Here is a 15309-nt window from a genome sequence, read left to right as displayed (position 1 = left end):
GTTCTGCCAAATTAACACCACCACTCATTAAATTTTAGTGTTCGTTGATGTACCCATGCCCTATAAAAGCCTATAAACATGACGTCATTATTATTTATTCACGAACGGAAACGAAAGGTAGTAACTAAGTTCAGCTCATCCCTCCCCTCTTTTACCTTCTCTAGGAATGAATGTATTCTTTCAAAGTAAACCATTACACATATATGTTCTTGTTTTGTCATAAGAAATAACTCCTCAATGTTATCTCGTTACATAAGTATGATTAATCGTTATTACAATGAACCAATCAGTTTTAAGCAAAACGTAAATGTGACGTCACAGACGAAAACAAGATTTACTAACTAGGTCCAAAATAACATCATCTCATCCCTTTTCTCCTTCTCAAAGAATGAATATATCTTTTTCAAAGTAAACCATTACACACTATTTGACAATTAAACACCGTACTTGTTCAAACAAACAATGCCAACAATACTGTGACAACGAATTCGTAAGCTTGTGTAACACGATATAGTTGATGATTCTTTTTCAACTTATGATTGTAAGTCAATACACAAAGAAGCTTTTTAAATCTTTCCAACAGTTTTATTTAATCCACAAACGAATACAATAAAAATTATTATTGTTAACCAAGTCCGGGATCGCCCCTCCCCCTCTTTTATGCGTCTCAAATAAATGTATGCTTTCCTGGACACACTTTTTGACAATTGAATATCGTGGTTCGAATCCCATAAGTCCCGTGGATGAAAAGTATACCTTAACCAAAAATCAAGTATTCCTCCCAAAGTTTTCGAGTTAAGTTTAACGTCCCGTTCAGCAGCGAGGATAAAACCTACTAATTAATGTGAAATCCAAACCGCATGAGCTCCTTCCGGGAATCGAACCCTGGTCTCCCACGTTAAAGGCGCATACGCTAACCGGTTAGCCACGGAGGAACTCCAAAGATTTCGAGTTTCATATTAATACTAATACTAATTTATACTATTACTGGGTCTGCTAATTCATAATGTAATAGGTCATCAAGAAAGAGATCAAACCTTGTTTTGGTAATTTTATACCCATAAAAGGGAACGAAACAAGCCATCATAAGCTCCAAGCTAAAAATCCCAGTTCAGTGACGTCATACAAACACATTAGCCCGAACCATATACCTCTAATTCATTCGCACCAGTAGAAAGTGCTGTGGCTCAGTGGTAGAGCGTTCACCTCTGCTGTATGTGGTCCCTGGGTCAAACCCCGCAAAAGTAGTTTTGTGGTGGGCAACATTATGCTCGGGATACTCCAATTTTCTCCCGTACTTCCATTCATTTCTCATCGTCACCGTCTCCTTTATCCTAACCGGCATAAACGTGGGATGTAAAACTAAAGATTTCATTTGCATCAGTGTTAGTCCATCTCATCAAAGGGATAAGAATTAAAAATCAAGTATTCCTCCCAAAGTTTTCGAGTTAAGTTGATTTTGAGTTTAACGTCCCGTTCAGCAGCGAAAGTAGAACCTAATTAACGTGAAATCCGAACCGCATTTGCTCCTTCCGGGAATCGAACCCTGGTCTCCCACGTTAAAGGCGCATAGGTTAACCGGTTAGCCACGAAGGAACTCCAAAGTTTTCGAGTTTCATATTAATACTAATACTAATTTATACTATTACTGGGTCTACTTATTCATAATGTAATAGGTCATCAAGAAAGAGATCAAACCTTGTTTTGGTAATGTTATATCCATAAAAGGGAACGAAACAAGCCATCATAAGCTCTAAGCTAAAAATCGCAGTTCAGTGACGTCAAACGAACATATTACCTCGAACCAAATACCTCTAATTCATTCATACCAGTAGAGGTGCGGTGGTTCAGTTGTAGAGCGTTCACCTCTGCTGTATGTGGTGCTTGGTTCAAACCCTGCGAAAATATTTTGTGGTGGGCAACATTATGCTCGGGATACTCCAATTTTCTCCCACACTTTCATTCATTTCTCATCGTCATCGTCTCCTTTAGCCTAAACGGCATAATCGTGGGACGCAAAACTAAAGATTTCATTTGCACCAGTGTTAGTGCATCTCATCAAAGGGATAACAATCTCCAAATTTTATGCCATAAAAGGGAACGAAAATAAAAAAGCATTCGTAAACCTGTACTATTTCATAACGTAATGAATTATCAAGACCATATTTTTAGTAATTTAAAGAATCATTATAACATCTGATCCAAAACTCCCAATTCAATGACGTCATAGCAGGGCCAAGGTACCTCTGACTCATTCGCACCAGCGTGCATGGCTCCTGAATAAGCATAAGCAAAATTTCAATAGGTGACACAATCAAGGGGCAAAGCATCCCTGATTCATTCACTATGGTCCATGGTGCCCCCAAATTGGATAATCAAAAGTTCGATCAGGTGCTGCGAGTACTACTGCGACGCTTCCTCAAGGAATCGAGCAAATTATTATTTTTTTATCATAAGCACGCGCTCCTCTGTATAACTCTTTACTTATCAGAAGCTAATGAAAAACCACCCCTCCTATTTTCTCCAACAGTCGTAAAAAAGAATCAATCTTCATATGTTTTCTCTTTACCCTTTCTCTTTCTTCTTTGTACGCTTTGCTGCTCCAATTAGTTCACCCATCGTTTAGCAATAATTTCGTATCATCTAAACGTATCGGAATTGAACCACGAAATGCATCGTTAACATTTACTACCCACCTAGGGTTCAGCGATGCGTGGCCTCTTGTGGAAACTACATAAAAAACTAATTGCAGAATTACAAACTCCAAGACATTTTGCCGCACATTTTAATATATACAAGTTTTAGAAAAATGACAAAAAAAATGAACGTAGGTCCCGCGGTCAAGGTGTGCAGAATGTAGGAGGCATTGACTTCGACATGATGAGCGGTATTCAGAGAAAATTCGTTACCTGAGTATTAGTCCAAGACTAGTTAGTAGCATACTAACTTTTTACTAAGGAAGGTGCACTTTTTTTAATTCAGAGTCTATTTAGAGTACAACTAAAAAGATGATTTGGGTATGATTGACTTACATAACCCCAATGCATCGGGTGAGAAAAATAAATGTGGCAACTACGGAAAAGTAGATCAGTTCATGCGTAGTCTGTAAAAATGAAAATATATGAAATACGAAATGTTGGGCGGTATTCAGAGAGAATTCGTTAATCAATGTTTAGTCACAATCTAGTTAGTGAAATACTAGTACTGTACTAAGGAAAATGTACCTTTTAGTATTCAGAGCCTATTTTGAGTATAACTAATAAGTTGATTTGGGTATGATTAACTAATGTAGTCCCAATACATCGGGTCAGAAAAATCAATGTGGCAACTACTGAATGTATATATGCGCATGCGCAGTCTGTAAAAATTAAAAAAAAAACATTAAATACGAAATGTTGTGTCGCACGCTAAACCGTGGGTAAAAGATTAGCCTCTGCTCTAGATTAATTTGTCACATGTGATTAACTTCGTCAAATACTAAGTCCTAATCAGAGACTCTGAATACTAGTTTGATAACTATCCTTTAGTCAACCCAATAGTATGGCGTTAATCAAACGAAAAAACGACTCTGCATAAGGTCCCCTGTATTTTGTAACGAAAGTACAAAATAACGAAATTAATAACCAAATAACGAAATAACAAAATAACGAAATATATGTTAAAAATTACGAAATTATGATCAGGAAGACATGGTTCAATCATAAAAGCAAACTAAATATTTTAATGGTAATGTTATCAATGCTTGCCAATTGAAGGTCTAAACTCAAGAAATTACTGAAAGCATATCTCCTAAAAAGGACAGCTGTTTTTCTACAGTTGTAATTTTGATTCCAGTAACATGTAATTGTGCTTACAATTTGTTAAACGACCACCTTCCGTAACGGTTGGCGGCAAATCACCACAAAATAAGGGTTAATTGTGATAATTGTCATAGCAGTTATAATGGGCGGTATTCAGAGCGAATTCGTTAATCGAAGTTTAGTCACAGTGGGGCCTTATGCAGAGTCGTTTTGACGTCTGATTAAAGCCAAACTACAAGGTTGACTAAATGATGATATAAAAATTGTATTCAGAGTCTCTGATTAGGACGTCGTATTTGACGAAGTTAATCACATGTGACTAATTAATCTAGAGCAGAGGCTAATCTTATACCCACGGTTTAGCGTGCGATGCTACATTTCGTATTTCGTATTTCATATATTTTCATTTTTACAGACTACGCATGCGCTGATCTACTTTTCCGTAGTTGCCAGATTCATTTTTTCACCAATGCATTAGGGTTGTGTAAGTTAATCATACCCAAATCATCTATTTAGTTGCACTCAAAGTTGACTCTGAATACCAAAAAAGTGCACCTTCCTTAGTAAAGATATAGTATGCCATTAACTAGTCCGCGACAAACAAACGATTAACTCATTCTCTCTGAATACCGCCCAGTATAGTTAGTAAGAATAGTAATGGGGCGTTTACACTTGGTCGATTTAGTCGCACGACTAAATCGATTTAGTCGCACGACTAAATCGACTCGCTGCATTTGCCACTAAATCGAAGCAACTAGGCCGAATCAGATCGATGGATGTGTTCAATTATTTCAACCACAGAAAATAGAACGTCTTTTAATTCAGTTGCCAGTCGATTAGTCTCTTTCGATCAACAAGCGATTAAGTTGAATTCCCGTTTACACGGTCGATAAAGTTGAAAGTGACGTCAATTCAACTGAATCGAACGCAAATCGACTAAGTGTAAACGCCCCATAACTCTTTACTAAGGAAGGTGCACTTTTTGGTATTCAGAGTCTACTTTGAGTACAACTAAAATGATGATTAACTTATAGAACCCCAATGCATCTGTGAGTAAAATAAATGTGGCAACTACGGAAAAGTAGATAAGCGCATGCGTAGTCTGTAAAAATGAAAATACATGAATTACGAAATACGAAATGTTTTATCGCACGCTAAACCGTGGGTAAAAGATTAGTCTGTGGTCTAGATTAATTAGTTACTTGAGATTAACTTCGTCCAATATTACGTCCTAATCAGAGACTTTGAATACAATTTTAATAACCATCCGTTAGTCAACCTTGTAGCATGACGTTAACCAGACGTCAAAACGACTCTGCATAAGGCCCATTGATTTTTTTCCTTGCATTATTGTACGCAGAACTTGCGATTCATTGTACGCGGAATTACGGAATGAATCCCAAATTCAATGGGCCTTATGCAGAGTCGTTCTGACAAATGATTAGTGCAATACTAAAGAGTTCAACTAACATATGTTTCCTGCAGTAGTCAAACCTTTAGTATGACGCTAATCATAATTCAAAACGACTCTGCATAAGGCGGAATATCACGTACAAGATCTACTGTACAAATTGAATTGAACTCTTTTTTTTTTTTTTTTTTTAGCTTGATCTTCACACCGTAGCAGTTTCCGTCAACGCAACGTAGCATTTGCGTTTAAGTGCGATAATTTTAATTGTAGTTATAGTTTTTTTTTTTCACTATATTGTGATCAGCTAATTATGCTATGATTGATGTGGAAGATTCCTGTTATCCGTTTCAGTGATTGGAAAATTGTATCTAATCTGACAATTTTATGGAATCTGAAGAAAAATATATATGTGTGGCAGGACTACCAACACTGATTTCAGACTGTCGGTAGCAAACCTGAAAGTTGTAGTTGTGGTTCATTTAATAGTGAATTTATGAAAGTGAAAATTAATACTAAAAAGGCGTGCTTTGTGCTTAGCACATTTATCGTGCATAATTAAGCCAGTTAGTTGATTTGTATACTATTGTGCACAACTTAGCATAAGGTTATCACAGTTATTTTGTATAATTTACAGTTTTCTGCTAACTTCGCGTGTACTGTAACTTTGTGTCTGTATGCTTGTAAAAAAAAATCTTCACATGTTGTGATGCAGTCTTTATACGTATACTATTTTTCTTTCGTTTCATTGTGATTCTTAATAGGTTATCTATTTGTCATTACTTAACACTTTCAGTCCTACTGTAGTTCCGGAATGACAGGCTGTAAACTTACTTTAAATCCGAGTGTCGTTCGGGAACGACACGTACATTGAAAACTTAAAATACTAACCAGAAATGAATTTTGTATGCTCTTTTATTTGAGAAAGTAATTTTGAGTGCTTTGTAAATTATCTATTGGCGAATCTGATCCAAGAATGCCTTTCAGTCATTGTAGAAAGAGAACTAAAGAATTTATATCATTATCATTCATAAATTAGTATTATTACTTTGCAATAAACAAGGTTATTGTTTGCAATGATTTTTCAAATAGCTCTTGTTCGGAAACTGGTATCTTCTAGTAGATTGGTACTTTTTCTTTTATTTCTGAAAGTTTCAACCATTTAGAGTAAAAACTTAAGAAGATATTATTTTTAAAAATAACCCTTATTTTCTTCAGGACACAGGACTTTGTCAATTTAAATAACTCTAAGATTGAAAGTGTTAATACTCGTTACGGATATAGTATACATGAAGCTGCATCAGTTCCCGAAGAAGGAGGACGCTCATACTTTTAGGGATTATTCATTGAGTATCTACAAACTTACAAAGGGGGTAACAAAGCGACTTTTATTTACTTATCGACTGATACGAAAATAAAAAAGAACGTACGTGTACTTTATATCTGCATGTGTAGTGCCCTTGTACTTTATCTATGACTCTGTGTGTGTGTGGGGGGGGGGGTTAACGCATATCGCATGTCTTGTGCACATGGATACTTCTTACTATTGTACTACGTAGAAAATTTATGGTATTTCATGTAGAAGTGGTAATAGAACACAGAAGAAACGCAGATCAGGGGGTTCTCATGTATAATATTACTCTGTTACGAATAATCAATTCTTTAAACAACTGCAATTCATTACTTCCGCAAAGTGTGCACTACAGAACAACCACAGATGAAAGTAGCACAATTTAATGGAAGTAAAAACCACCTTCTAAACAAACGTAATTTAACCTAATCCAGCGTAGATGCTTCAAACTATCCGCAGTTTTTAATAGGAGGGACACGGTAGCTCAATGGTAGTGTTCATGTCTGGTGTGTTTGGTCCCTCATTCGACCACAGCTCGTGCCAAGTGAGCTTAATGGTGGACAAACACTGTGTTCGTGGGTTTCCTCGGGGCTCGGGACGCATATCGACTACAGGCAGATACGAATAGCTGACATCACAGTAGCATGCTAACTGTCATATGACTGTGTATGATAAACAAACACCTAATGTGAAAAATAGGAATTACCATAAACTCATCTCACAGTAGACATCGCATGAAAAACAGAGTTCCAGCCGCGGTTTAAAACCTACCGCTCCTTACTAGTACTTATTGTTAATTGTCTTTCGCTTTTCTATATACCTTGATACAGGGTGATTCTTTTAAAACTCACGAATTTCATTTGGGTCCAGAATTTCTAACTGAAGTCCGATTCTCATGCGGTTTGTAGTAAATGATCAAGGAAGGATGGGAGATTTATGGGACTCTGTTTTCTTGTTTAAATTTATCCGGGATAATATCGATCACGCCTCAAGAAAAACAGCACATTTTTCGTCAGTGTACCTTACAATTAGAATGAGGTGTTGGATTTTTGAAGCGAAACTGCAGAAAACAAATTAAGTGTTAGTGAGAATACAAAATTAAGTGTTAGTGGTAACGCCCATAAATCACATGTTAAATAGGTATAGCCGGTTTCTTGCCACAAACGACAGACATTTCTTGGATGACCTAAGTGTCGATAACTGACATCTTTCACAACACCTGTCTGCGGAATCCGATGCTTCCCTGTTTCACTCAGAACTGATCCATGTCTGGGGAAGAATGTGCGGCAAATTGGTTTCTGAATGCCCTTTGCATAGCAACAACAAATTCCGTTCTCCAAAGTTTTAACGATAAACTTACGTTGTTCCAAAGAGTACACTATTCTCACTGTGCGGTGATCATACTTACGCAGTAGCACAGAACTCTGCAGCACAATTCCCAATATAGCCGGCCCAGTTGTAGAAAAATCTTTCTTATTGACCTTGACAAGGTTGCCATCTAACGAAGAAAACTCAAATCTCCACACCACACCGCAGTTCATTCCAGTTGTAAGGTACACTGGCGAAAATTTGCTGTTTTTCTTGAGGCGTAATCGATATTACCCCGGATAAATTTTAACCAGTAAACATAGTCCCATAAATCTCCCAGCCTTCCTTGATCATTTGCCACAAACCGCATGAAAATCAGACTTCAGTTAGAAATTCTAGACCCAAATGAAATTCGTGAGTTTTAAAAGAATCAACCTGTATCAAGGTATATAGAAAAGCGAAAGACAATTAACAATATGTAATAGTTAGGAGCGGTAGGTTTTAGACCTTACTGAGGCTTACACTGCATGAAATTGTAACTTGCACGACATTTCCAAAATATTTACATGAGTTAAACATATTATTAGTGGTCATCACAGCCTGAAATTCTGGTTGAACTGCACAGGAGTGCATCTTTAGGAAAACGAGCGCGAAGCGACGGCCAGTATGCGCATAAACGAAGTACGAAAAACTCACCAGCCTGTGCTATGTTGTTATTACAAGCTAGATTTCTATGTCCTAGCTTCCATGGGTGAGAGGAAATTTTACATAACGTTCAATGAACGTACGATTGGCTAACATACCATGTAAGTTAATGTTTATTCCTCAATGACATGTGCTACATGTAGATTTACCGCAATTTTTTGTAACTCTAACCTTCCCTTTACTTTTTAAGCATATTATACAGATAACTTTATTTAATATGCGAGAGGGTGAATTATGGTGGGTTGGGGCTGAAGAAATAAGTCCCCAAAATAAACAGATTCCTTCCAGTTAAAGTTTGAATATTACATTAGACAATCCAAAAGCAGCACTACCTAACATGAATTTCTACATGCAAATTGAGAATTTCGGAGCCAGAAGACGATTTAAATCTTGTTTCTTGGTAAAGTAGTTTGTAAATGGATTTAGAATTCTTTATTTACAGTGATCTGCCCCACAAACTGCGTACAGATTTACAATTTCCGTGCAAACACGAACGATAATGCCTGTTATAAGAGCTATTATTCAGCTCTCTACTGTTCACATTTACTAGTTATGTTTGCATAAGGAAATTTGTTTCTAACAGACCAAGGTCCAGAGTGTGGCTCCTAAATTACAATGTATACTTTAATTCAGGTATGTAGAGACACTTTGATCCTGTATAGAGTGAAAACGTAATTGGAATTCTGACATTGCTAATGTATTTTACTTTAAAGTTTTCACAACTGAGCTGTTTTTTATCTTACCACTAAAGTAAGAAAAGATACATACACCTTGTTTCAAAAAGAATATACGTATTTCGAATACGTATATTTATTAAAATTTAAGACATAAAATATGAAATTTTACACACATATTTACGAACCTCTCAAGTTCAAATTACAGATGTTCAATATGTCCTCCATCAGCGACACGAACAATATCACATCGATACTCAAATTCCTCCCATACTCGGGCAAACATGTCCTGCGTCACTGATGTTATGGCAGTACGGATCCGGTTCTTCAACTCTTCCAGATTCTGTGGGAGTGGTGGTACATAAACATTGTCTTTAACGAAACCCCACAGGAAGAAGTCACAGGGGTTTCAAATCCGGTGACCGTGGAGGCCAGCTGAGACATGCTAAGTCGCCAGCTCCTTGACGACCAGTCCAACGGTTCGGTAAGGTTTCATTCAGATATTCACGCACTTGGCGACTCCAGTGAGGGGGTGCCCCGTCTTGTTGAAAAATGAAGGTGTCTTCGTGCAGCCTCGGAAACAACCAGTTTTGTAACATAACGAGATACTGCTGACTGTTAACCGTATTTCCATTAAAGAAGAATGGGCCGTAAACAGATGATTGGGATATCGCACAAAACACATTGACTTTGGGCGAATCTCGTACATGTTCAATGACTGCATGTGGGTTCTGTAGGCCCCAAATTCGAATATTTTGTTTGTTTACCTGACCACTAACACGGAAAGTCGCTTCATCAGTGAACACGATGCGTTGTGCAAAGGTGTGTCGTTACAAAAATGCCACACATTTGTGTTTGTCATCAGGATGCAGAGCTTGTAACAGCTGTAACTTTTACGGCTTCATAAACAACCGACGTCTCAAAACACGCCAAATTGTTGTGGGCACTTGTAACTCCTGAATGGCGCCACGAGTTGATTTTGAAGGACTACGTTGTAAAGCAGTTTGAATTCGTGCAAGATTTTCTTCAGGAACATGAGGGCAGCCAGGACTCTTTCCTTTACATACACATCCTGTATCTACAAACCGTCGATACCATCAGCGAATGTTCCACCCATTCGAAAGATCAATTTGGTACCTCAACCTGAAAAGTCTTTGCACTGTAATCACGGAATTGCACTTCACATACTCGAGAACACAAAATGATTTCTGCTGCGGAGTAGCCATTTTAAACATACAACGGTTACCAAGCAAAACAGAAGACAACTGATATCTAGTGGCTATTAATATAAACTAGACTATGTATTCGTTTCTCCAATAGCCGAGCCTAGGCGCAGCGATCGAGTTTGGACAAAATAATTCTTCGTAATACGTATATTCTTTTTGAAACAGGGTGTATATTCTCCATCTACCTAATCATATCATGTGAAAGTCTACATTTTTTTTTTTTTTTTTGTTTGTTTTGTTTTAAATTTTCGTCGTGGAACATGTTAAAGAGTTTTGATTAAGCACTATGTTTTTATCTGTCCACATATTTTAAACTCTGCAGTTTTTTTGCTAACTTCTTTTCTATTTATAGGTAAAATAAATGGCTAGTGGAATTAGTTGTGAGGAAAACTGGGATGATGAGGACAGTGGATGTAACACTGCTCCCCCAGTGTATTCCCAGACGTTTGTAGGTTCCCGATCCTTTGGAAATAGACGTGAGTCTGGTGGATTTCAGAATGAAAGAAGAGGAAATTGGGAAGAAAGGCAAGAGGGAAGAAGTGAACGTCGAGGAATTGGTAGCCGTAGAGGAAGGGGCGGTCGTGGACGCAATGATAACTACAATAGGCGAGATAATGGTGTTGAGTCTGGCCGTTGGAATAGTAGTAATGATGGGAACTGGGAGAACAACAGAGGCTATAGAAACCAAAGAGGGTGGCAAGATAATCAACAAGGAAGAAATGATGGATGGGAGGAGGAGGAATCAAGTTCGGGACCAAGGGATAGCTTCAGAGATAGACGAACAGGAAGATCTAACACCAGTAACAACTGGCGTGACAAAGAAGCAAAGGAAGGTTTGGATATAACTATTAATACTGCAGATGTAGGAAAAATTATTGGAAAAGGAGGCTCCAAAATACGAGAGCTCGAAGCAGATAGTGGAGCAAGAATCAAGGTATTTCAGTTTTTCGTATAACACAATTTTCATGACTCGTAGTTTAGTATTTATGCGATAATCAGTGGAAAACTTACAGCTACGAACGTAATCGTTCGTTCACTTTTAAAGTGACAACGAAATAAATTCAAAATTACTTTAACATTGTTGAGCATCAAAAATGCAAAATGGTATGCAAAAAATGCGAAAAGAATCTTACCGAAAAATCAGTAGTGTATTCCCCAAACTTATGTGAACAATGGTTCTTATCTTTTCAAAACTATGAGTTGTAGATTCAGATTTTTATATATAAAAATGAATGTTTGTGTGTTTGCTCTGTGTACAGTTTCACGCCATTGACTTGGTATAATTGAAAGTAATTTTATCGAAGAGAGCTTAGGTTACATAAAGATATTTGGTTCATATCCTAAGGGGGAAGCTTCAAAGGGGAAGAGAGGTGGTTTGAAATTCATGTAAAAAGTTCAGTATCTCACGTATTTCTTATGCTAAGAAGTTTAAACTCGGTACGTAAACAAGTGCACATACACAGCCTATGTGACTTACAAGCTGGAAAAGGTACGGTGGGGGTTCGACACCCGTAGAGAAGTGAGAAGGAGGAGGGGAAATGTTAAAAAAAGTATATATCGAGAACGACCGATACTAGTGTCGAATACATAGTTTTCGGGGTCACTGTGACGAATAGTAACATCCCCGATGCCATCTAAATTTAAGTTCAACCGCCGTCGGCATGGACTGGGAGGTGAGAAGTGAAAAATAGCTGCAAGTGGTCCTGGGTTCGATTCCCGGTGGGAGTACTCGGTCGAAAAGTGTAAAAATCTTTTTCAGGTGAACGATCCTGAATGAGGTTTTCAGGCAAATGCTGGGGTTGTACCTATCATTTCTTATTATCAAACAGGTAGACCTAGTTTCTTGATTATTTGTTCTTAACGTCTTTCGACCATATTCCACAATTTTTTTTCGCAAAAGTTATCATAGAATTTTTATTTAAATTTCCAGGGGAAGGACGGGTTAACTGAGTCCTTATATTTGCTTGATTTCAATTGCATGAATAAAAATTATGTCGAAACTTCAATAAACACATACATTATATTGTATTAAAATCTGATAATATTTACGACAACTATCATAGATCATAAATTTTAAAACAGGGGGGTGGGGTGGAGGTTCACAGTTCTCAAAATTGATTTTAATCCAAGCAGTGGAAATAATTGTGTGACCTCAATAAGTTATCATGAAACTTAATCAAAGAGCGGGGGTTAATACCACTATTTTCATCTTTACTGATTTCAGCTTCTTACAGAGTAAATGATTGGGAAGCGTTAAAGAAAATGTACGACATGGTACCAATATCGAACAGTTGTAACATAAATATTTTGGAACATACGTTTTATATTAGGGTGGTACAAAATAATTAGTTTTTCTCAATTTTCTCGGAAACTGTGAATGAACTTCTGCACTGAGGCAAATAATTTTGTTCTGCTCAGTGACATCCACCGATTGGTATGTCTAATCTTTGGACTTGTACTTAATTAAAAGTTTTAACTATTTACATTTTGACTTTTATTTTCCTCACCACCCAACGCAGTTACATAAATATTAGTGCTCAAATATAAATATGGTTAAGGCAAGTGTCCTAGTGATAAACAGCGATGTTTGTTGATGTTCAGTATCATCATTATCCATTTTCAAATAATTGAATTGAAACAATACACTTGCAGCTGTAATTAAATCGTCATAATAGTTTTAAATCTGCAAATTATCTGCATGTTACGTCTATTAGCATGACTTGTTTATTGTTACGAGCACTGAGACGTTTACTGTTCATAATTTTTTTTTCTCATGAAATATCTGTTCGCTTTACCCATCGTGAAATAACCAAAACTAAAAGATTTGAAGACGTTTCATTAGAGTGAATAAATTATCTAAAGTAAGTTAGATACGAATTTAATTTTGTCGTCATAAATGGTAGTTGTGATCTTACTATATTCGAATAAGTTTAGTGTGTTTTTTCAGCAGCGAGGCTGTATGAGACATGTACCTACATCCTAACGTGCGATCCGAATCACATGAACCCCAGCTGCGAATCGAAGCTGGATATCCCACGCCTAAGGCGCGTACGCTATTGACATAGCCATGAGGGCACTCTCATTGACGATGAGACCACTCAAGTGTACAATCCGCGGCAAAAAACCTGCAACATGAACATATAAGTTTATTGTGAAATGAAGAAGTCTTTTGCTCCAAAATAAGTGTGCACGGGAGGAGGCCGAGGTTTATCCTGGCGTGATTCGTTCCACTTAGACGTTATGTTCATTCCCTGTGCTGTTAGGCGCAGTTTCACAATAAACTTACATCCTCATGTTGCAGGTTTTTTGCCGCGGATTGTACAAGTTGGTTTTGGTTAATATCAAGTTAAATTGATGCAGGTTTTTGTGTAACGAAAAATCAGATTTATTTGTTTTATCTTACTGTTTAATTTTTATGCCAATTGTGGCAATGCTTTTTTTAGGTTGGAAAACCCAGTAACGAGGACTTCGGCCGGACATCAAGTATTACTATCCATGGCTCAGAAGATGAACAAAATAAGGCAAAACAGTTAATAGATGATTTACTGGATAGCTATAAACCGAAACCTTTAGAGGAAAAGGAAAGTGATAAAACAGAAGAACCAAAGAAACCAATTGTGATAAACTGGTCTGAAGTGAACAAAATTTATGTAAGTAAATGTAGTTTTCCAGCTCTTTTAACATTCACAGAAACAGTATTGTGTTCAAATTAGCGTATACCGTATATATCTGAATCGAAGACGATTCCAAATCCGAAACAACACTTTTACAAACGAATACGAGAAAACCTACAGCACATACTGGGTATATTTTCAGACCGTGTCATATACGACACTAAAAATGTCAGATGCAGGCTTCCCTTAGTCTTCCTCATTGGAAAGGTTCACTGAGTCTTTAATGTTATCGTGACCTTGGTTTTCTTTCCTTAGTCTCACATCATTGTCTCGAAAGCAAAGTGCCCCATTTTGGCCATGAAATTACTTCAAAAAGCCTCGTGTTGGACTGAGAAGTATATAAGGCAGAATTTCGTATGGACCTGTGAAGGAAAGTGCATAGTTTCGGAGCTGGGGCACTCCAAAATTGTCGAAAATCTAAATCTCAATACACGCTGTTTCGAATTCGAGAAACCGTGGAGTAGTGGTCCATATTAGCGTAAAGGAAGCCATAAGTACACAATCCAAAAATGCCTATTTCATCAATGTGCATTGGGTGTGCAAGGGATTCTCTGCAAGGTATAATTCCCAGACATGCTCTCAACAGAATTCTCAGATGTACTCTGAATTCATGATGGGGTGCAAAGTAGGCAAAAGGAAAACTTCGCCAAAAATGGAAGCGGAATGCTTTAGCGGGAAGTCGGAAGTGTTAGGAACCGCTAACACCACGGTACTTTGTGTTCGTCATAATGCGTACTGTGGCTTTTTTGTTTCACACTTATACGCAATATATACATACGGTGGAGGATCAAATGAAAACCTTAAAAATGCAGTCGTAAAGATGGATGGATGATTGCTTCGATATGTGGCAGTAATATGCTTTAAGTTGCGCTTAATGATCGACAGGTGGCAGAGTGTTGCTGGAAGAACGACGAACGCGACAGCGTCTGTATCAGTGTTGGGCAAAATCAATTGAAATCAATTGCAATTGATCAATCAATTGAAAGTAATTGCTCTGAAAATCAATTGCAATTGATTTCAATTTGTAATTGACAATTAATTTCAATTGCAATTGAATTCAATCATAAAATTTGCAATTAAATTTTCGTCAATTGTTAATTGTTAATTGGTCACCAGGCAATTGAAACTTTTAATTGTTAATTGTCAATTGCAAAGGGTGCAAT

General features: G+C 37.2%; 1 protein-coding gene across 2 annotated transcripts in view; it reads left to right on the top strand.

The window, feature by feature from the left end:
• The first annotated feature begins 5596 nt into the window (after positions 1–5596).
• The window catches only part of LOC145688061 (putative ATP-dependent RNA helicase DDX43), a 114585-nt gene continuing 104872 nt past the window's right edge, over positions 5597–15309 (top strand). The window contains exons 1-3 of one of the 2 annotated variants that reach the window (XM_081761768.1): positions 5597–5815; positions 10825–11406; positions 13916–14122. In XM_081761768.1, the coding sequence (XP_081617894.1) occupies positions 10834–11406; positions 13916–14122 (780 nt within the window). In that variant the 5' untranslated portion in view covers positions 5597–5815; positions 10825–10833. The remainder of the gene's footprint in view (positions 5816–10824; positions 11407–13915; positions 14123–15309) is intronic. The other variant, XM_081761766.1, reaches the window with a different exon arrangement.

This window comes from Thermobia domestica, chromosome 6 (genome assembly GCF_964235325.1).
Source record: "Thermobia domestica chromosome 6, izTheDome1.hap1.1, whole genome shotgun sequence".
Classification (NCBI taxonomy): domain Eukaryota; kingdom Metazoa; phylum Arthropoda; class Insecta; order Zygentoma; family Lepismatidae; genus Thermobia; species Thermobia domestica.
This window is presented reverse-complemented; position numbering and strand designations above follow the sequence as displayed.